Raw genomic sequence first — 21,240 nt, forward strand, 5'->3', positions numbered from 1 at the left:
AAACTAGTCCAAGCTGTGGACCATCACATTGTATATATCTTTGAGGCTTTACTATTATTTGTGTCGGTTCGGGTGTCTAGATATCTTGACGCTCCTCAAAGTAGATACCTTCCTCAGCCTTCCACTTGGTGTCGGCATCCTTCTTGTTCATACCACAGACCTCGAGTTGACCTGGGATTGGGTGTTGGTACTTGTAGTTTGCGCTGGCTGTGAGGTAGGCCTTGGTGTCGACGTGCTTGAGTCTGAACTCAACGTCACGTGTCCACTGATCGCCGGCATCAATAAGCTCGACGACCCAGTTGTCACCAGTGTCGCCCTCGCCATTCTCGCCAAAGCAGCTGACCTCGTTGTTCTTTGTGAGTGGCGAGACGGCCAGATGGCTGTGCAGGTTCTTGCGGGTGTTCAGATGGATCAATCTGATTGTGTCGCCATTCTTGATGATCGTGCCCTGCTGTCTGTACTGTCCATGTGGTCCCTTGATCATCCACAGACTGTTTGTATCGTCATTCTCTGGGAATCCAGTGACTGACTGTTGGCCACTACCGCCTCCCTGACTTCCATAAGCGACCTTATGTGAGTGCAATCTAAACTTTGTCGCAACATGTCCCAGCTTGATTATACTGCCATATGTAACTGTAGAGACTAATAATAGTATGTTTGTTCATTGTGTCAGATACTCTATTTATCCTATCTTACTAGATGATCAATCACATGTGATGACTCGCGAGTCAACTTACTGGCATGATCTTCATAATCTGCTGAAACTATATTGAATGTTGATAGCAACACCAACAGTGTAGCTACCAACAACAGTCTTATATTATTACTAGTATACATCTTCTTTAATCTCCTTTATATCTTTACAACTATCTATCTATGTTCATTCAGAAATGACTCCAGAAGTGACAAACTTGACGAATCTAGCTAACTTTTAAATTTCATTTCAGGGACACGTCACCACTCTCCCACATTGATCAATCATACCAGAACATAAACCTTGGCGGCATAGATACATATATTGATGATCGATCTCCCTGATCGTTTGATTTATTGATTGATTGAACAAAAGAGAGAAAGAGAGAGAAAGTGTATCCTTAAGCTCCAACAAGGATCTCAACATCCCAAATCCAGAAAGTTGAATCGATTCCTACTCCAAGTACAAAGTCAATCTCCAATCTCGTCATTCCTGCTGGGATCACAACGGCTGGAAGTGATCGGACTGGCTCAACTGGTGACAGGCCAGAGTTGACCAACACTTGACCGGTGTTGGCATTCTTCAGTGCAATGGTGCCCTCTGGATTCCTTGGATGTCTCATCGAGAGGAAGCGAACGGTCATCTGGGCACCAGAGAGTGCGCCAGACAAGTTGACAAAGAGCTTGGTCAATGTCTTTCCTGGTGTCTTGTCCTCGAATGGTTGTACCAGGTAGCGAGCCTTGTCTATTCCACTGTCTGACGATGCCATCTCCACACCAGAGTTGTGACTGGGGATGTTGCCCATTGGGACGGTGAGGGGCGATGGCCAAGACTGTTGTGGCGCGCCAAACAGACCCGGACTGAGAATGTACATGCAGTTGCGGGCGGTCAACGTGGTGACTCCCTTCTGGCGAGTGAGAAACTGCGTGGTCATGGTGTTCCTTGGCGCCTGCTCGAGGATCCTGCGGCCAAACATGAAGTAGTCGCTGCGGTAGTACATCAAGGCATTGATGATGAACTGATCAGTTGGTCCAATGGCATCGTCATCATAGCCTGGGTTCTGGGGCTTGATCAGCTGGTCGGCCCATTGGTGCATCTCCTGGCGCCATGATCCAACGACCAAAGCTGAGAACTTCCATTGGTCGTTGAAGTTGATTGTCTCAACGATTGTGGCAAAGAGGATGAATGCCACCACGCGGAAGTTGTGCTTGTACTGCACGAGCAAGCTGAGCAGGGCAATTCCCTCGCGGATCAGGTTGGTGATGTTGTCTCTGAGCTGCTGGAGATTGGCCTCGGTTGGCTGCACGTCATAGATGGCACGCATCTTGTTGAGCTGGGTATTGAACAGGATGAAACGGCCAATCTGATCGTTGAGCGACTGAGTGTGGTAGTTCTGGATCTGGGACTTGACATAGTCCTCAACTGAGAGCTGCTGGCCATTGGCAAACAGTCCAATGAAACCAGTGAAGATCCAACTGGCAAAGGAGATACCTGCGCCTACGCCTGGGATGAAGGCCAGGGTCTTCTCGATCCATTGAGCGGGGTCCTTGAGTGAGGGATCGGCATTCATGGCAGCCTTTTCCTTCTCCAGCTTGGTCCTGTAGATCTCCTCAAAGTTGAGGTTGGTTGGGTAGGTGGGGTTGGGGTTGGGCACCGGCTGGCCGGGGATGACCAAGGGTGGGTTGGTCGGGTTGGTCGGGTTAGCAGCCTTGTAGATGTTGGCACCGACACGGTTGGTCATTGGGAGTCCGTTGGCGCGGTTGTACTCGTCCCAGATGAAGGGTGGCGCGTTGGGCTGGGGAACGACAGAGTTGGCGGGGGTGACACCAGGTCCACGGTAGTTTGGTGCAAAGCCATTGGCCTTGTTGTAGGCCTCCCATGAGATGGCTGGGGCGTTTGGATTTGGCATTGGTCCACGGTAGTTTGGTGCGAAACCGTTGGCGCGGTTGTAGTCCTCCCATGAGATGGATGGTGCGTTGGGGGCGGGCAATGGTCCCTTGGGCTGCTGTGGCTGGGGCTGTGGCTGGGGTTGAGCGGGTGGCTGGTTTGGTCCACGGTAGTTGGCTGGGAATCCGTTGGCAGCATTGTATGCTTCCCACGAGATGTTGTTCGATCCAGGCTGGGGCATGGATGGAGCGGGTGGCTGGTTGGGTCCGCGGTAGTTGGCGGGGAATCCGTTGGCTGCGTTGTAAGCCTCCCATGAGATGTTGTTTGAGCCAGGCTGAGGCATTGATGGTGCTGGGGGCTGGTTGGGTCCGCGGTAGTTGGCTGGGAATCCATTGGCACGGTTGTAGGCCTCCCATGAGATGTTGTTCGAGCCTGGCTGAGGCATTGGCTGTTGCTGTTGGGCAGGTGGCTGGTTTGGTCCACGGTAGTTCGAAGGGAATCCGTTGGCAGCGTTGTAAGCTTCCCATGAGATGTTGTTTGAGCCAGGCTGAGGCATTGGTTGCTGTTGCGGTTGAGTAGGACCACGATAGTTGGCGGGTTGACCTATGGCCTGATTATAAGCCTCCCATGAGATGTTCTGGCCTGGTTGTGGTTGCTGTGGCTGTTGCTGTGGTTGTGGCTGTGGTTGCTGAGTTGGACCACGATAGTTGGATGGTTGACCTATTTAATTGATTGATTGAGGTTAGAAACATGAGCATGGTCGACAACGAAGGGGAGGAACATACCAATTGCTTGATTATAGGCCTCCCATGAGATGTTCTGTTGTGGTTGTTGCTGTGGCTGGACAACTTGTGGTTGGGCAGGTTGCTGAGTAGGTCCACGGTAGTCGGCTGGCTTTCCGATAGCAGCATTGTAGGCTTCCCAACTAATTGACATTTCTTATTATATATTGATTGATTGATTATGTAGTAGTTATTTGTTTGTTGTGTTTGGATGATTGATTGATGATCCGGACTGATGCTTAAATAGGACAAGTTGATTGAAGTCCGTCCATTGATGACTGTTAGGTTTAAGCAACAACTACAACAGACATTGTCACTGACTGCCACAGACCTCTTTGTACATCTTGGAAAGGTTCCATAGACTGACGCTGGAAATATCGTTTCCAAGAGTGTGTATTATCTTTAGTGACTACACATATTGGCGGACCAGAGACGAAAGTCTTGTTGTCTATTTGATTGGTTGAGCGTAGGCCCAGACCTAGGACCCAAGTAATAGATTCATCCGTTAATTTTGGATGATGTCTACCAAGATCGATTGAGTGATTGAGCCATCATGTGATCTGTTCAATCGACACAACAAATCTTGTAGAATGTCCACACTCGATTATTTTGTTGTCCAGTGTTGAACAGACGACGTGATCCATCACACAGCTCAAAAGGACATCAGTAAGTCACTTTCGATTTATAAATCTGAGTGTCTAGGCCCATGGGCAATCCATGAATTAGTGGTGCTACACGGTAATGTGTAAGTCATGTGGACCATTGTATTTTCATTGGCAGGTGTCAAGAGACACAAAGGTTTGAGTTTGAATACCTCAAGGGATGGCATTGACAAGGCTACATCAACCTGAAGTGAATGTAAGAGTATGTTTCAATTGGTTAGACATTGATAGAGGTTGAAACAAAAGACTAAAGATGTTAATCATTCATTATTACGTTATTATCTGTTACTTTTATTTGTGAACAACAGTGAATGAATGATTGTTGATGTTGTTGAACTTGGAATTGATTTGTATTGTGAACATCACCCACCCACTCTACCTACTTCATTTCTTGTTAACTAGATATCTCTCTTTGTTGTTGTAATAATATTAATATAATATATGTTGAATAGTACTATACTACTTAGAAGGATGACAACTACAACAACAAGTTTAAAGGTGGGAGAGGTTGCTTTGTGTAGCCTTGACAGATTGAGACCAACTCAATGTGCAGCTGGTATGGCACATGTAATGAGAAAGGTCGATGAACTAAAGACACTCAAACAATCAAAGGGCAATGACCAAGTTGTTCAATTCCTTCAAGCACATCCCGCCCCAGTCGTACTCAAGAACCATGACATCTATCTCATTGACAACCATCATCTGTGCAGGTATGTTTAATCGTGGTGTCACCTTGATCTTGCTGATACTGACTTCAACACACTACAGAGCTCTGTATGAGCTGAGAGGCGAGTTCTTTAGTGACCTCGACTTTAAGAGCGTCAAGACACAGGCGGTTGATCCTGAGCTGGATACTGCTACTTCTACAGCACCAAGATGCTTTGTAAAGGTGGTCAGTGATCTCTCGGCGATGGACACAGAGTCATTTTGGAAGAAGATGGATGATGAGAGATGGGTACATCCTTATGATCACAATGGCAAGGGTCCAGTACCATTCAATCACATACCTACACATATCAAGGATTTGAAAGATGACATCTGGCGAAGTGTTGCTGCATTGGTCAAGATACAAGGTGGCTTCAAGAAGACTATGATACCATACGCAGAGTTCCAATGGGCCAACTTCTTCAGAGAGAATGGAAACAATGGTGGCAGCACATGCACTGGCGACGACAAACAAGCATTCCAAGAGATTGTCAACAAGTCAATGGAGTTGGCACAGGACAAGAGTGCATCACATCTGCCTGGCTACACTGGTAAATAACACAGCACATGGTGGCTACATTGTAGACTAGCTGGGCCTGTCTCGAGACATAGGCCATGGCAAATGATGTTGTATTAGTTTGATTGTTCATTAATTATTACATTGTCCTATTCCAGGTATCAAAGATATCTCCACTCTTTCCAATCGCATCAATCTGTAACAGGCTGGACGTTGGATTGGCAACAGTTCGAATGAAGTGTGAATACTTGTGAGTTACGTCGATGTAGTCGTAGTTAAAGGTCTTGAGAATGGTTGTAACGCCCCAAGAGCCATCGCCAAGGTATACTGTGCCCGATGGATTCACTGCGCCACCCACCAGAGGCTTGGATCGCTTATACAGATGGTAATGGTGCTCGAAGCCAATGGACAGGTTGTGGCGATCAAAGATTGGCGCCCAGTTATGTCTGGCGCGCAATGTAATGTCGTAGTCGGCCTTGACGTAGGTGCATGGGTACATGGCAATGTGGTAGCAGCCAAACTTAAAGGTGGAGTTGGTGTTGGCCAGCACGCCGTCCAGCCACTCGTTCTGGCTCTCGATGGACGTGACCACTGCGCTGTCTAGCACGACGATTAGCACGTTGGGACCAATCTGATGAGTATGATTTGTGTATCTCTCGTTGGGTCCAACGGATTGCAAGCCAGTCTGGAAGGGCAGGTAGCGGATGTAGAATGGTACGGTGTTGCGCTTGGTGTTCCAGCCGCCAGCCTCGTGGTTGCCAATGGCGCCGATCAGGGGCACGGTGTAGCCGGTGGGCGTCTGGAGTGCAGCATCCCAGCGCTCAAACCAGTCGTCCCAGATCTTGTAGCAGCAGTCAAAGCCATTGTCGTAAGCCAGGTCTCCACCAATCATGGCAAAGAGTGGCTCGGTGGTGGCGGCCACGCGACTCAGCTCGTCGCCAACCTGTGTGAGTGACATGTCGCCGCCGTCCACAAACACAATTGTCGAGTTGTCGTTGGGCGCCGTCCTGAACTTGCGCTCCTCAAAGAAGTACAGATCGTTGCCAGTCTGATAGGCAACAGAGATGTAGTATGTGGTGGCAGGCTGCAGACCAGTGACATCGGCCCAATGGACATACCTGTCCTCCTCACGGATATTGTCCATCTTGAATGAGCTGGCTTGAATCAATCGTTTGTAAGGATTGTTAAAGTCGGCAATGGGTATTCTTGTGCGGCCTTTAAAGTAATCCTTTTGTGACACTGTGTCGACCATGGCAAACGATGACACTGGCTTATCATTCGTTTGGAAGTTGGCAATAACAGCCACACTCAAGTCCTCAGGGACGGTCAATATAAAATGGCAGACACGACCCTTTGGGCATCCAGGGCCCTCAATCTTTCTTGTCATATATGTTGTAACTCTCTGTCAATTGTTTGATTGTTTGGTGGAATGAGTGTGTTGGGGGAAGATGTTAGTTTATGGGATGGAATGATTCCAGTGACTGATCACATGACTTACAAAGGGGAAGTGAGTAAGACAGATGGTGTGGACGAATAGACATGAAATGAATGATACGATGAGGATGGCAGAGATGATGGCAGCGGTGTACTTGGGTGGGAAGTGGCGGATGCCATTGGCAATGGATACGCCATAGCGGTAGTAGAAGGCGGTCCTATCCGGATTGCTATACTCGGGTATGCGTCGGATGAGGTGTAGGAACACGGCAATCCACAGTAGTGACATGATGATGGCGCCACCATACCATGCCACACCATTGAATCCGGCAGCCACCAACACGAACCAAGGACATGCCAACCAGAATGCCACGAATGACCAATAACCAAACTGTTTCCAAGAGTCCCTCTTTGGCAATCCATGTTTTCTCGAGCGTCTATAACCTATTATTGCTGTTATAACACATATCAATAATACTCCTCCCACCGAAGCAGCCTGAGCAAACAGGTAATATAGTGAAGGGTATGTGATTGTCATTATCTGTGATCGTTTGATTGATCGTTTGATTGAGTGTTAGATTGAATATGTGTAGTATGAAATATATAAATAGAATGAATGATTAATAACAATAACAACAATGAAAGGGAAGATGAGGGAATGAATGAATTGCTGATGGTGGATCAAGGCCTCGGAGGTTGGGCTACGTCTGTTTTTCGTTTGTGGACTCGGGCCTTGTGCGACCCCCGATCGGTCACAAAGTCTCTGAAAAGGAAACAAAACTTGAGATTAGGGGTTGGGTCTTGAGGGACCCACCCACAAGAGGACTCATGACCTCATCAACCAACCCCGGGAAAGGGCGCGCCCCTCCCCTCCAATGTCCATGTACAATACATCACTTCACTTCTTTATTCTCTTGATTGGCAGTTCGACGAGAGATGTCTGGGACATGAGTTTGAGGAGTGGATGCGACTTGGTGGAGTGGCCGCCAAATGTTGCACTCCTTCGCTCTGGAGTGACCTCGTGTGAATCATGGAATGGATTGGTCATTCCAGTCGTACCTCGATTGTTGAATAATAGTGGATGGAAGAATGCTGCGCCATTGATGTTCATGTCCATGTCATCAGCGTGATGACGATGGTTGTTGTTCAGCGAGTCGGTACTGCTCTGTATACTGTTGCCATTACTATTATTATAGTTGCCACTATTGCCAAAGAAGAACAGTCCATTGTTGTTGATACTATTGCTGCTCGAGAACAGACTGTTGTCATTGCTGTTGCTGTGGCTGCTGTGATTCGTAAAGATGCTTTGGTCCGAGACACTGAGGTTGGTGAGCGAGGCGGTTGGGGACGACGAGACGACCGACACTTGGACCGGCCTGCTCGTCTTGATCAGTCGCTTGCGCTTCTTTGACTCGTGGAAGTTGATTATCTGTTGCTGCAGTGAGTAGTCGGTCTGCGTGTTTGTGATGCGTATGCCCGAGAACGGGTCGTTGAAGTACTGATTGTCAAAGAGCTTCTGGATGGTCTTGCGATCGACGTAGTTGCCCGACGGAAGCGCTACGGGCTCGTTCATCAGCTCCAGTGTGATGGGATCGACAAACTTGGTCGGCACACCGGCCTCGTTCAGCACGATGTCCGGGTTGTCCTGCAGGAACTTGTCAAAGTCGTTGATCTCGACGTCCATGTCCGAGTCCGAGGCTGGCTGACCAAGTGTCGTCGATCGATGGCCACCATAGCCTCGCGGTGAATATAATGCGCTTGTATTATTCGTTGTGCTATTGTCGTTGTTCATCATCAGTTTGGATGTTGGTAGACTGAACTGCATTGGATGTGATGAAAGTGATTGAGATGTTGTAGTAGTCGTCGTCGTTGTGGATGTCGTAGTCATTGTTTGATATGTAGGGAATAGTAGCTGTTGTTGCTGTTGTTGTAACAGTGGCTGCAGTGCCATCGAACTCTGATATATCTGCGCCACAACGTTCTGAGGACATTGTGCCGCAGGCAGTCCCCACACCTCTATGCCTCCAATCGATGGACAGCTTGATTGGAACACTTTGATTGATTGATTGATTGTGTGTGTCAGTGAGTGAGTGAGGGGAATGATTCCAGGGCGAGGGCACATGACATGACATACCTTTGAGTATTCGAATGCGAATGGACTTGATGTTGTTCAATAAATATACATTGGAACCAAAGGTCTTGACTTGCTCTGGTTGGGTGCCGTTGAACATTGACGGCTGGCTCTGGCCGCGGAAACTGGGATGGCAGAAGTAGGTGTAAAGCTTGTCCTGTTGATAGAGGTCGTCAAAGTGTCCGACAAACTGAAAGGATTGATGTACCAGCTTGTTGTACACGAGATGGCTGCCACTGGGCGATGCAGCCGCCGTCGAATGCATAGACTCCTTCTTCATCATCGTCTCCAAACCACCTGGATATCGCTCCTTTGATGTATCCCATTTACTAACAGATAGCATCGAATGTTGTGGATGTTGAGCCATCTTTGTATCCTCTGAATGTTGTCTATTTGATTGTTCCAACAATCTCTTTGCATTGGCTTCAATCTCATCAAACGATGATTGTGAAGTATAGAATGATAATGATTGAGCGATACCTGTACCAAGCTTTGATCTAACACTTATCCTCTCTACATCTATTGGGTATCTGTTTGTTTGAATGTTTGAATGAGTGATTGAGTGACCCTGACACGTCAATGTAGAGTACTTACGGGAATGAGATGGTGATGTCGAGGGGAGTGCGAACAAACTGTGCAGAGAGGAAGCCTCGCTCTCTGGCTTCAAGGGTCTCGTGTATGATGTTTGAGACAGAGAGGTCTTCACTGAATGAAGGTGCTTCGCAATGTACTGTGCAACCAAGTGATGCATATGAGAAGTTGATTATATTACAACATCCTGTACCTGTTGTACCTGTACCTGTACCACCAGCTGCAGAGTATGTATTACTACATCCTCCACCTCCACCTTGTTGTTGAAGTTGTTGAAGTTGTAGTTGAGGTAGTTGTAGTTGTTGTTGTCCAAACATCATGATGTTCTTGTGTGTGTATGTGTGTACAAGTAGTATCTCTTTCCTATTTGAGATACTATATCTAAGTAATATAAATATGTATATGTATATATGATACAATGAATGTTTGATTGCAGTAACAAATAAATAAATAAATAAAGATGATTGATGGATGGACAATTAAAGTAACTGATTGTTGGGGGAGTGATTGATTATGTGATTGATTGATTGTTTGTTTGAAGTGTGTGTGTGTGTGTAGTTAAGTTGTTGGTTATGTCTGTGATGTGGATTGATGATGGATGAAGTAGTTGTGATCACAACAATTGGAAGGGCAGATGTAATCTGATGTGATGTGGAGGTGTGTGTTTGCTTCTCTCATTCACACACACACACACATAGACACTTCGTGTGTAAACACGATAATAATAATGATGGACTGTGATTGTCCATAACGAATCTTTGAATTATGTGTGTTTGTGTTGTTGTACACAAGTGTTGTCGGGGGGTCAAACACACACAACAAGGGGCCACGCGTCCACTTACCAAAACACAAAACACATCATCAAAGGGCCTCATTGCAAGTGTCAGCTGATCACAATGAATGAAAGTCAAATAAATAAATCTAGAAAATATTAATTAATAAATTTGTCATGACCTCTGATGTTCTCGCGAGGTTAGAAAAGGAGGGGGCTAAAGCACGTCTCAGTGCTATGGACCTCAACCTCTGATGGCATTGTGCAAAGATGTCCAAATGATTTTGGTGTTAGGTCCATGTGTGTCATCGATGGACTGGACTGGAGACACGCGCGCCCCGCCATCATGTTCTATGTTTGGTGCATGTAGGCTCGAGATCCGATGTAGTCCATTCCTGATTTAGAATTATCCGGGTCCCTTGAGATGCCATTACCCATGACCTTTGCTTCGCGATCATTCATACACATTCTCGCGTCATAGTCTACGAGCTGGCTGGTTGGCTGGATGGCTGGCCGGCTGGAACATCAGGCAAGTCTCTTCTCTCGTTGGAACTGAGTCCAGTGATATCCATCACTCGCCGCCGACGTCGAAGTCGATGAGGTTGATGGAACACACAGGTGGTGGAAGTGCTTGTCCACTTGCCAAGGTTGATCACCATTCTCTGTGAGGTAGGGTTGTGCCAAGTGAACTTGGAAGCGTGTTGCCGGAGGACACTGGACAGTGTCCAGCAGGGGGTACCATACGCCAACTTCAAAGTTTGCAATCTTTATCGATGAAGATGAGCCATTGGATATTGATTGTTGTAGACCCCATGATGCATCGGTCATATTGTGACTGCCATGGTAGATCCAACCATCACCAATGATGACCTTTGAATGGAGTGGTGGTATACATGGTACATGTCTCAACATACTATGTATTGGTATAGTACCCTGACCATGTCTATCCGCGTATCTAATAGTCACGCACTCTTTTGCCAACTTTGGATCAATATTAACTAATTGTATAACATGATTAAGTGATGGGAATAATATTTGAAGTGATCTGTCATCTTGAAGACCAAGTGATTGAGTGAATTGTGTTAACCATTGTCTTGAAGCTGAGACCGCACTACTTTGGTAATATACATTATGGTGGCCTTGATTGTGACCATGTTGTGAATGATGTTTTGTCAAAAGTTGACGCAACTTTAGATGTCCAAGTGGATGTGATGATTGATGCACACCTGGTATGGACATCACAAGATGGATGTCCTGTTGATGACACTCACTAAAGTCAAACTGATTGATATACTCTGCCATGGACATGGACATGGACGATATTGGTGCACTGAACCCTAGACTGGTGAGTAGTTCAATGAGCTCATCTTGGAATGATCCCTCTGGCGCTGAGACTGGGTCTGTGGCAATGGCTCCACTTATTCTTGGCGCATCAACTGTGAATATGGTCTGTCCAAGAAGTTCCCAATCTGATTGAGTGAGGTTGGCCGATGAGACTATGACGCGAAGTACATTGACAAACTCGATGATCATGACCTTGGCATGGAGTATACCGCCTCCCTGCTGGATATATGGATGTATCACTGTGATACTCAAAGGATCAACATGGGGTCGTGGCAACTGAACAACATTATGACCATGTAGGAATGGTTCACCAATAGGCTGTTCAGATACGCCAGCATTCTCACGATCACGTGCATAATTGATTGATACCTGTATCGATGTTGTTGAGTTGTTGATGTTGGTCAACTTTGTTGCCAACCAAGTCCAATCACAGACATAAGTTGATAACATCATTGAGTTGACATGTTCATATCCTTGATCTTGTCCATTCTCCTCCAACATTAATAATTGATCGAATGTAACATCACTCTCATGTTGTGATGGTGCATGTTCAAGTACATTGTTCCGAAAGTGTGAGATAACCATGACCTAACCCGGCCTGACTGACTATACTAAAGTATCTATCTGAATGAATGAATGAATGATTGAATGAGATTATGAATCAGACCACGATCAGATATATGTACATGTAACTCTAGTCAATGGCTGGACCCATGCTTGTCCAATGCGGGCTTTCAAGCATACATAAGCCATGGCTTACCTTTGTGGAGGTCGTAAGCTCAACAAATAGATAGATGTTACTGGGCTCCAGGATCTTTGTTTGATTGTTTGATTGATTGATTAACTTAACGATAGTAAATATTTGGATTCATGTAATCGAATAAAAACAAATGATTCATGTTTGTTGAAGGTGTAGAGACCCTTTTTGGGTCAAAGTCAGAAGGATGGACCCTTTGCCACCGACACTCCCCCCACACTTCACCAAGTTTGTTTGATTTTGGTACCCATTTAGATGGATCAAGATCACACTCACACCCACACACCTTGTCAAAAAAACAGATCTCAACAAAACAATCATTAATACCATCTACACACAGCAGACACTAAATCAAATCAACCAACACCGCCTCTCTGTTTGTGTGTGTGATCATTCAAACACATAATAATAGAAACCACACATTATAATTAGTCTTATTCTTTGTTGTCCAACACGATATTATATATCTCTCTCTCTAAATATATATATATCTTTATCTCATTGCTGCTGATATAGTATTAGTATTGTACTTGCAGGAGAGTGGACTAGACTGTGTAAAGACAGTGCGATCATCAACGAGTGGAGTTGCAAAGTTGCTGCAATGATCATTGAGGCATAAGTAAACATTAGTATCAGTATATTATTTATAAAGAAGAAGAACGTATTTATTAGCTGTAGTAGTAGTAGAAGTAGAGGTAGACACATTCATTCAATCATTCAATCGTCCAACCAATGTATGTTTGATTGATGGACACATCGCGATACTTGTCAAGCATGACACCTTAACTCACTCACTCACTCACTCATTCATTCAATCAATCATCCAAAGTACATAGTATATATATAGAATAGAGATAGAGATAGAGGAGATAGAGAATAATGGATAATGATGACAAGTTGATAACAGACTTGATTGCAAGAATTAATATACAGATAAGGTTACAGAAGAATCTGTCACCAAATGCATATCAGACACAGGATCAGATACAACAGGAGCATATTAGAAGATATAATGAAGAGACGTTGATAAGATTAAGTGCTACAAAGCTCAATATCATCGCCGCTGGATTGTCCGAGGCTTTGGAGAAGTTGATCAGTCGCAAGGATCGTGATGAGACCATTGAGCACAACTCATGGGCAATAGGATATATACTTAATCTATTGGCCAAGTGTATGGCACATCAATGGTATCATATTGTAAGTGTTGGCGACTAGGGTGGGCGTGGCTACATGAGTGTGGCGCGTCGGAAACACGGGAACACACGACGGAAACATGGAAACTAACTTGATATTCGCGCCACTTCATCAAACATATTTAGAAATCACAATTTAGGAATGTACAGAGACTTGATGAGAAGGAAGCAATAAGATTGAAGGAGAAAGAGGAACAAATATTACCTCCGCCTTTGGAGGAGAACTTGGCCAAGCTGATATTGTTCCAGGCAGTAACATGTTTGATGCGCGCGATCAATAATAGCGAGTCTGAACTGCAGGTCAGCTCGGGCAAGGTGATCTTCCAGCTGTCAGCCACCAACTACGAGACGGTCAGCGCCAAGTTGACCGAGATATTGATCACGATCGTCACGAGCAAGGGCGAAGTGGACGAGCAGGTCACCAATCAGTTCTTCCTGATCGAGCACTTGAACCTCAACTCAAAGCGTCTGTCCGAGCTGCTGGACAAGATCACCAAGTCGGCCAACCACTTCAAGAAGGAGCGCCACCAGTTTGTGCTGAGCCAGGTGTTGCGTAAGGCCGTCTGGAACTGGATCGACAACTATCCAATGGAGTTTGTGACGCTGTGCAAGATGTGCGAGCGTCTGCCCGGCCAGCCCGACGTGCTGTTTGATGTACTGGACAGCTGGGCCAAGAAGACGGCGCACAAGAATAGCTTCTGGCCGCTGCAGACGATGCTGCTGATCCTGTGTCCAGACATCATGCTGGCCATCCACAAGAACGAGAAGAACAGCGACACAGCGGCCAAGGAGCGCTTCCTGGACGCACTCAAGAAGGCACTCAAGGTGCCAAAGCTGGCCGACGTTGCGGCCGTCTGCTATGTGGACATCTGCAAGGCATCGACCTTCGTGTCCAAGTCCGAGATGTCGGCGCTGCGCTACATCGTGCCTGGCATCGAGACCGAGCTGAAGGAGCGTCTGTTCAACCCAGCGCGCGTGCCCGACGGACCAAACGACATTGACCTCATGACTGATTGTCTGGTGTCGTCGTTCAAGATCTCGCCGCGCAAGATCTCCATCCTCATCCCAGACAACATCCCCGACCTGCCGGCGCACTTCAAGATGGTGCTGGTCAAGTCGCTGCTGCGCATCGCCCAGGAAGACAGCTCCAACTCGCTGCCGTGGAGCCCATCCATCACAGACGCCTACGCACTGGTCTCTACGCAGCTCAAGTCGCTGTTCAACGAGTACTTGCTCTCAATCCGTTCGTACTCATTCCTCAAGAACGCCACAGACAAGAAGTCCAAGTTGCAGTTTGAGAAGGTGGCCTTTGACACACAGGTCATGTACCTGCTGATCCAGCTGTTCCTGGCCGACCCCAACCTCGTGCTCTACACATCCAAGCCAATGGCGCAGAACCTGGAGGACATCCGCAACATCATCACTGGTCTGTGCTTCTGCTCGTCGCAGTTCCAGCTAGCCGACATCTCAGACGTGGCAGCCGAGACGCTGCTAAAGTTCCACAACGCCACTTACATCGATTGTTGGTACGAGCGACGAATGATCAATGGCTTCTGGGAGATAAGCTCAGCGGTGAACGTGTCGCTGGCCAACGCTCTGATTGAGCAGAAGGAGATCAAGGCAGGACAGATCCAAAAGTTGATCACACTGCTAGAGGAGATACTCATTCGCAGGAACGCCTTCCTCGACAAATCAAAGGACACACTGCGACCAGAGATGTCGGTGCGCGACGTCCGTCTACAAGGCAGCACGAAGTTGGAAGTCGCGCTGCTGATACACCTGTGCTCACCCGAGCCAGATATTTGCTCAAAGTGCGCCACGTGCTTTGGACTGCTCTGCGAGGAGATTGAGATTCTAGGCGACACATCAGACGACGCCAACAGCATCGTCACCAACTACTCAATCTACAAGAAGCTGTCGACAGCTGGTATCCTACAGACTGGTCGCCAGCACCAGCAAAAGGTGATCCGCTCACTGCTGCGCAGGATCGAGGCGCAGACCACGGGTAACTACGCGGCGTGGGAGGAGGTCTACCAACGCTGGACGGCGCTCACACCGATGCTGATCGCCAACGAGGACATGGAGCGCGCCAAGAAGCAGACCAGCGTCATATTCAAGCCGGCCGACAAGTCGGTCATGGAGATCAAGCAGGAGTGGCACAACTCACTCGGATTCCTCTGCTCCATGTCGGGTATCACACTGAACAAGGAGACTACGGTCAAGGTACAGGACAGCAGCAAGATCCGCCAGAAGAAGACACAGCACGAGCGCACGGCCAAGGTGATTGCCAGCTTCCTGGACGAGATCATCGAGCTGATTGTCCACGAGTCGGCGTTCATGCGCGAGAGCTCAGTGCTGCTGGTCGGCACGGGCCTGTCGCCCGCATCATACGCGTGGCTGTTCCGTGTGCTCCAAGACGAGCTGCAATCATACTTTGGTGATGCTGGCCAGCTGCTGGAGAACAGCGATCGATGCACACAGTTTGTCGAGCAGACCATCTCGATTGTAAAGCACATCCTGGACACGTCGCAGGAGGCAGAGGACCTGTCAATCATCACAAGCTTTGAGAGTCTGATGCTGTTGATCATCAAGTACATCAATCACATGGTGGCCAGCGCCAGCATGCGTATCAAGAAGAACTTTTGTGGCCTCCTCGACATGGTCATGGTCAAGCGACACTATATCTCCTTCTCCAAGGAGATGGAGTTTAGGAACACGCTGCTGGAGAACATTGTGGAGTGGACGTCGGACTTTGCCATGAACCCGTCGCTCACCAGCTCAACAGATCTCTCACGTATCGATGCCGTTAGCGAACAGAACAAGAGTGAGATGACCAAGAAATTGACCAAAGAGGTGGACATTGCCTGTATCACTACCATTGCCTCGCTGTTGCGTGGCCTCGAATTGCCAACCACCGACGCTGGTGTTAACATGTTCAAGAAGTACTTCACATTCTTTACAACCCTTCTAACCAGGTGCAAGCAAGATGTAAGTTGGGACTGGACCAGTCCGTGCGATGTATCTTCATCACTCACTCACTCGCTCTCTCATTCATTCAATCAATCATAGTCTGCCGAAGGATCGACTGCACTTGCAGATGGAGCAATCAAGAGTTTAAGTAATATGTTGAGCGCAAACATTCATTATGAATACTTTGTGATGATGGGATATCATGAGGACCATGAGACACGTGCAGCATTCCTAAGAGTGATTGCCAACATCTTGAATCAAGGCACAGGATTCGATGCAGTGACAGACGAGCCCGAGGAGAAGTACGAGAAGTTCATCGATCTGTTGCTCGAGCCAGAGTTCTACGCGATCCTCTCTTTCATCGAAGCGATCCCCATCACAGAGGCCGACGAGCTGGCGCCCATCCTGGTCAACTTCCTCGAGCACCATGACCGCACGCTCGTCGTTCTAAAGAAGGTGATCCAGCAGGAGGTGGTCAGCACGGAGAACGTCAACAGTTTGCTCAGACGTAACAGTATGGCCACAAAGATGCTGGGTGCGTTCACCAAGCACATTGGCCGTCCATACCTCAAGCTGGCGCTCTATCCAGTCATCAACAACCTGATCAATCAGAAGGAGTCGATGGAGATTGACCCGACTCGTCTGTCACCCACCGACGATGCCGCCGTCAACACAACGCGTCTTATCAACCTGACCAAGCAGTTCCTCAAGGCGATCCAAGAGTCGCTCGTCCAGCTACCTCTTGCGCTGCGTGAGATCTCGGCACACATTGCCAAGGTCGTCTCAGAAACATTCCCTGGCAACGAGAAGATGGCCATTGGTGCCATTGGAGGTATCATGTTCCTGCGATTCATCTGCCCGGCCATCCTCAACCCGGACTTTTATGGCATCGTCTCCACTGGTGCCCTCACCCAAGACACTCGTCGCTCGCTCACACTCTGTGTCAAGCTGCTGCAGAACATGGCCAACGGCCAGCTGGGTGTCCGTGAGTCCTTCATGTCCAGCTTGAATGCGTTCGTTGCTGAGCACATGAAGGTAATGGAGGAGCTGCTCGAATCATTCGCAGTCATCTCGCCTGACCTTCCCGCCAACGCAGCCAAGGCTGGAGGCGGTGTCAACGACTCGTGGACCTGGGAGTCCAAGGAGGAGGACATCATCGTGATGCACAGGCACATGGCCAACGGCAGCGAGAAGATCACAAACTACCTCGTGTCACACTTCAATCAAAAGGCCGTTGCCGACCATCTCACGCAGGTGCTGCAGCGTCTGGGACCTCCCGCCACGATCGAGTCGCGCAAGAAGACCACAGTCAGCTCGCGATCAAACATCCCTTCGTCATCGGCAAAGGGTGGTAACCATTATGAAGACTTCATGCGTCGTCACGACGCCACCAACATCGAGCATCTCAAACAGAAGAAGATATTCTACAAGCAGGGCGTTACAAAGGATCGCCTTCCAGTGTTCTATTACATCGCACGACGTTACGAAGCCTCGTTCGACATGGAGCAGCTGCTGTTCCTTATGCTCAAGACGCTAAAGGACAGTATACGCGCGCCTTTCTCAATGGTGATCGACTGCACGTCTGTCACTAACGACCACATCATACCGATCTCGTGGTGCACGACTTGGATGCGCCACTTCCCCCAACAACTCAACGAGAACCTCAAGACCATCTACATTATCAGTCCCAACCACATACTCAAGAAGTTCATGAAGCGTGTCGGCAAGCTAGTGGGACGTGCCGCCAAGAAGATCATCTTCCTGACCAACCCCGTCAAGCTGTTTGACTATGTTGTCGAGGCCGACAATGGACTGCCACCCAACTCGCTGGCCATGGAGACAGATGTCAAGGCCACCTTCTCACCAGTCGTCAAACTCTCGGGCCAGTACCACGAGAAGAGTCTTACACTGCGCACTACCTCTGACACCATCCAGCTCATCTCGATCAAGCAGTACCCAATCCTGGGCCGACCCACACCTCTCGTCGACATCTATCACATCTCGACCATTCTTGAGACTGACCTGGTGGACATCAACGACAACGACCAGGAGTTCTTCATCAAGTACGAGAACAACGGACCCAAGTCTATGGCACTGCGCAGTGCACAGCGAAAGCAGGTGATCCAGGCGATCGTGCAGTGTATCGCGCGTTGGAAGCTGTCCAAGCCCGAGACCAAGGTGTCCAGCCGCGTGTTCCGCCCACAAGACATCCCAGGCACGCTGCTCAATGTCGCCTTGCTCAATCTCGGCTCGACCAGGAACGCGTTGCGTGTCGCCGCCTACAACATGCTGTCGGCGTTGTGTCGCAACTCCAACTTCTCGATCAACATGCAGCTCCTTGAGACGAGCGGCCTATGCATCCCCAAGAACATCAGCCAGTTCATCATCCGCATCTCTGACAAACTATCCAAGACCCAGACACCACTCACACTCGAGTTCCTTCAAGAGTCGCTTCATGGTATATCCCGCGCATCCGCGATCGCCAAGCATCTGGTGCTGGACTACATCGAGCCATGGATACCCAACCTCACGCTGTTCTGCCAGCGACCTGGACCCGACCACCTCGAGCGCTACAAGAAGACGATCAATGTGATTAATCAACTAATCGACCTCAGCATCAAGGAAGCCTCAATGAAGTCCGTCATCTTGGCCAAGATCTGGACGACAATCGGACGCCAGAAGGAAGGCCTTGTGATACTGGCGCTCAAGTGTCTGGTGCGCAAGTGCCAGGATGCCGGCTTTGGTCAGCCTCACTGCGAGGCCATCTGCGAGATGGTCTCGTCCATGGGCTCAGTGTCTGCGCAACTGGTATCGGGCAAGCTTATCGCGCGCGTCACTCGCATCCTCGACAAGACCGCGCAGGAGCCGGTGTTGGACCTCGCTGATCACCGTCTGTGGCCCAAACTCATTGTCTACATTCGCCTGCTGCTGTACCTATCGTTCGACAACTCGATCTGCTCGCACCTCTACCTTGCCGACCTGCTGCACATCATCTGTTCGCTGTTCTGCGTGGGCAGCATGCAGGTGCGCATCACGATCCACGCGCTGCTCATCAACACCATCCACTCGCTCTACACATTCCTCGTGTCGCACGACAGCAAGCTCACGACCATCCCCTTCCTGTTGTCCGAGTTTGGCCAGCCTTCGTTCCGCCTGCTCTTTGGCATCAGCAACAGCAACATCTCGGCTGCCGACTCGCCGCTCAACGACAACTCCACCAAGGACTTGGAGAAGATATCGATCACAAACGTCGACCCAGTGGTCAATGCGATCTTTGCGATACTCAATGTGTTCCGCGACAACTTTGAGGCGGCCAAGGTGTGGCACGCACGTTGGGTGTCGCTCACAACCATCACGGCGTTGCGGCCCAACCCGCCCATCCAAAGCCGTTCGCTCATCACATTGGGAATCATTGCGCGCTCATCCACACAACCTGTGCGCGACGTTCTCGTCTACGACATCATCTGTGTGCTACGCAATGCTGTTGTTTCGCCACGCGCACTACAAGACAACTCGGACATCATCATCGGAGCTCTGCAATGTCTCACACGACTGTTTGAGTACCTGCCCCCGACTAGTCGCTTCATCCCCTCGCTGTTCTGGGTGGCCTCCACCTTTGTCCAGCTATACGACAGCCGCATCTTCCCATCAGCCATCGCGCTACTCGAGACGATGCTCAAGACAATGGATCGTCGCGACCTCTTCCAGGAGTCGGTCAGCAAGACCATCATGGCGTCGCGCGAGCACCACGCCGCCATCCTCACCAAGCTGGACAACGTCACTGGTATCAGCTTCGAGAGCAACTTTGCCTTTGCCATCACATCGCACCTCCTAAAGGGATTGAAGTTCGCCTCGACCAAGACAGCGACATCGCGTCTACTCAGCACCTTTTTGAACATCTCTACAAAGAAGAGCAACTCAGGCGCTGCCATCCTACCTTATCTCGCCGCACTGCTCACTACCGAGGGAGAGGTTTCCAACATCGATCAGATCACGGCCATCGCTGGCGAGTCAAGCCGCACATCGTCCACTCAGTTGTTGCTCAATGAGCACATGATCCCCGACACGGACCACGCCGCCCTCTTCTTCACGCTGCTCGTCACCATCCTATCACACAGTGATCGCGAGCATGAGCAACTGTTCATATACGAGGCGCTCAAGGAGGGTATCCAGTTCATGCCACAATCATTCCCAGTGGTGTACAAGACATTGATACCCAAGATATCGACGGTGATCTCGTCGTCGCAGATCGAAAAGATGATACAGGCGTGCGAAGCCATCATGGTGCACATGTTCTCCTATCAGATGGAGTCGCCCACCACCAACAACAAACTGTCGTTGACACATCTCAAGAAGCTGGGCTTCCAGGGCATGCCAGAGTGTGGCTCAGGATTCAGTCGACCGTCCACACACATCAACGAGTCGATACTCAAGGCATGTGGCGAGTTGATGGACTCGCTGTGCAAGCAAGTCGAGGGCGAGGATTCCAAGGACATTGAAGAGGACAAGGACTACACAGAAGAGCCCTTCACTGAACAGAATGAGGTCAATCACGACGATGACCTGGATGATTTCTCGGACGAGTTCATCTTCCAAACACCCGTCTAATCAATCATTCATTCTATCATTCAATCAATCAATCAGATAGGCATCCAAATCCATTGGAATAAAGATAATTGTAATTTAATATTTATTTAAATGTTGAAGGCAGTCTTCAAAACTGAAACGACGCCAAGATCTTCCAAAGTGCCACGCTCACTCCAGATCGATTATTCAATCAATCACGATCAAACAATCAAAT

At 48.6% G+C, this 21,240-nt stretch overlaps 7 protein-coding genes across 7 annotated transcripts; 2 read left to right on the forward strand and 5 right to left on the reverse strand.

Annotated features, from left to right (window-relative positions):
• Nucleotides 1-76: 76 nt before the first annotated feature.
• On the reverse strand, nt 77-837 carry SAMD00019534_009480 (hypothetical protein; the record flags this gene model as incomplete). Its single annotated transcript, XM_012902915.1, has 2 exons — nt 77-642; nt 738-837. The coding sequence occupies 2 exons, from the start codon at nt 835-837 to the stop codon at nt 77-79; spliced, it is 666 nt and encodes a 221-aa protein (XP_012758369.1).
• A 257-nt stretch (nt 838-1,094) lies between these two features.
• On the reverse strand, nt 1,095-3,517 carry SAMD00019534_009490 (hypothetical protein; the record flags this gene model as incomplete). Its single annotated transcript, XM_012902916.1, has 2 exons — nt 1,095-3,301; nt 3,367-3,517. 2 exons carry the CDS (start codon nt 3,515-3,517, stop codon nt 1,095-1,097), a joined length of 2,358 nt encoding a protein of 785 aa, XP_012758370.1.
• A 979-nt stretch (nt 3,518-4,496) lies between these two features.
• SAMD00019534_009500 (hypothetical protein) lies at nt 4,497-5,283 on the forward strand (the record flags this gene model as incomplete). The annotated part of the gene is made up of 3 exons (XM_012902917.1): nt 4,497-4,735; nt 4,794-4,845; nt 4,876-5,283. Coding segments are annotated over 3 exons (699 nt in total), but the record flags the coding sequence as incomplete, so codon positions are not given.
• Nucleotides 5,284-5,386: 103 nt separating this feature from the next.
• SAMD00019534_009510 (hypothetical protein) lies at nt 5,387-7,219 on the reverse strand (the record flags this gene model as incomplete). Its single annotated transcript, XM_012902918.1, has 2 exons — nt 5,387-6,649; nt 6,746-7,219. The coding sequence occupies 2 exons, from the start codon at nt 7,217-7,219 to the stop codon at nt 5,387-5,389; spliced, it is 1,737 nt and encodes a 578-aa protein (XP_012758372.1).
• A 360-nt stretch (nt 7,220-7,579) lies between these two features.
• SAMD00019534_009520 (hypothetical protein) lies at nt 7,580-9,720 on the reverse strand (the record flags this gene model as incomplete). The annotated part of the gene is made up of 3 exons (XM_012902919.1): nt 7,580-8,733; nt 8,816-9,342; nt 9,407-9,720. The coding sequence occupies 3 exons, from the start codon at nt 9,718-9,720 to the stop codon at nt 7,580-7,582; spliced, it is 1,995 nt and encodes a 664-aa protein (XP_012758373.1).
• Nucleotides 9,721-11,347: 1,627 nt separating this feature from the next.
• Nucleotides 11,348-12,104, reverse strand: SAMD00019534_009530 (hypothetical protein; the record flags this gene model as incomplete). The annotated part of the gene is made up of 2 exons (XM_012902920.1): nt 11,348-11,363; nt 11,470-12,104. 2 exons carry the CDS (start codon nt 12,102-12,104, stop codon nt 11,348-11,350), a joined length of 651 nt encoding a protein of 216 aa, XP_012758374.1.
• A 1,051-nt stretch (nt 12,105-13,155) lies between these two features.
• Nucleotides 13,156-21,047, forward strand: SAMD00019534_009540 (hypothetical protein; the record flags this gene model as incomplete). The annotated part of the gene is made up of 3 exons (XM_012902921.1): nt 13,156-13,473; nt 13,596-16,457; nt 16,539-21,047. 3 exons carry the CDS (start codon nt 13,156-13,158, stop codon nt 21,045-21,047), a joined length of 7,689 nt encoding a protein of 2,562 aa, XP_012758375.1.
• Between the last annotated feature and the right edge of the window lie 193 nt (nt 21,048-21,240).

The sequence above is a fragment of the Acytostelium subglobosum genome (genome assembly GCF_000787575.1).
Source record: "Acytostelium subglobosum LB1 DNA, scaffold: scaffold2, whole genome shotgun sequence".
Taxonomy (NCBI): Eukaryota; Evosea; class Eumycetozoa; order Acytosteliales; family Acytosteliaceae; genus Acytostelium; species Acytostelium subglobosum.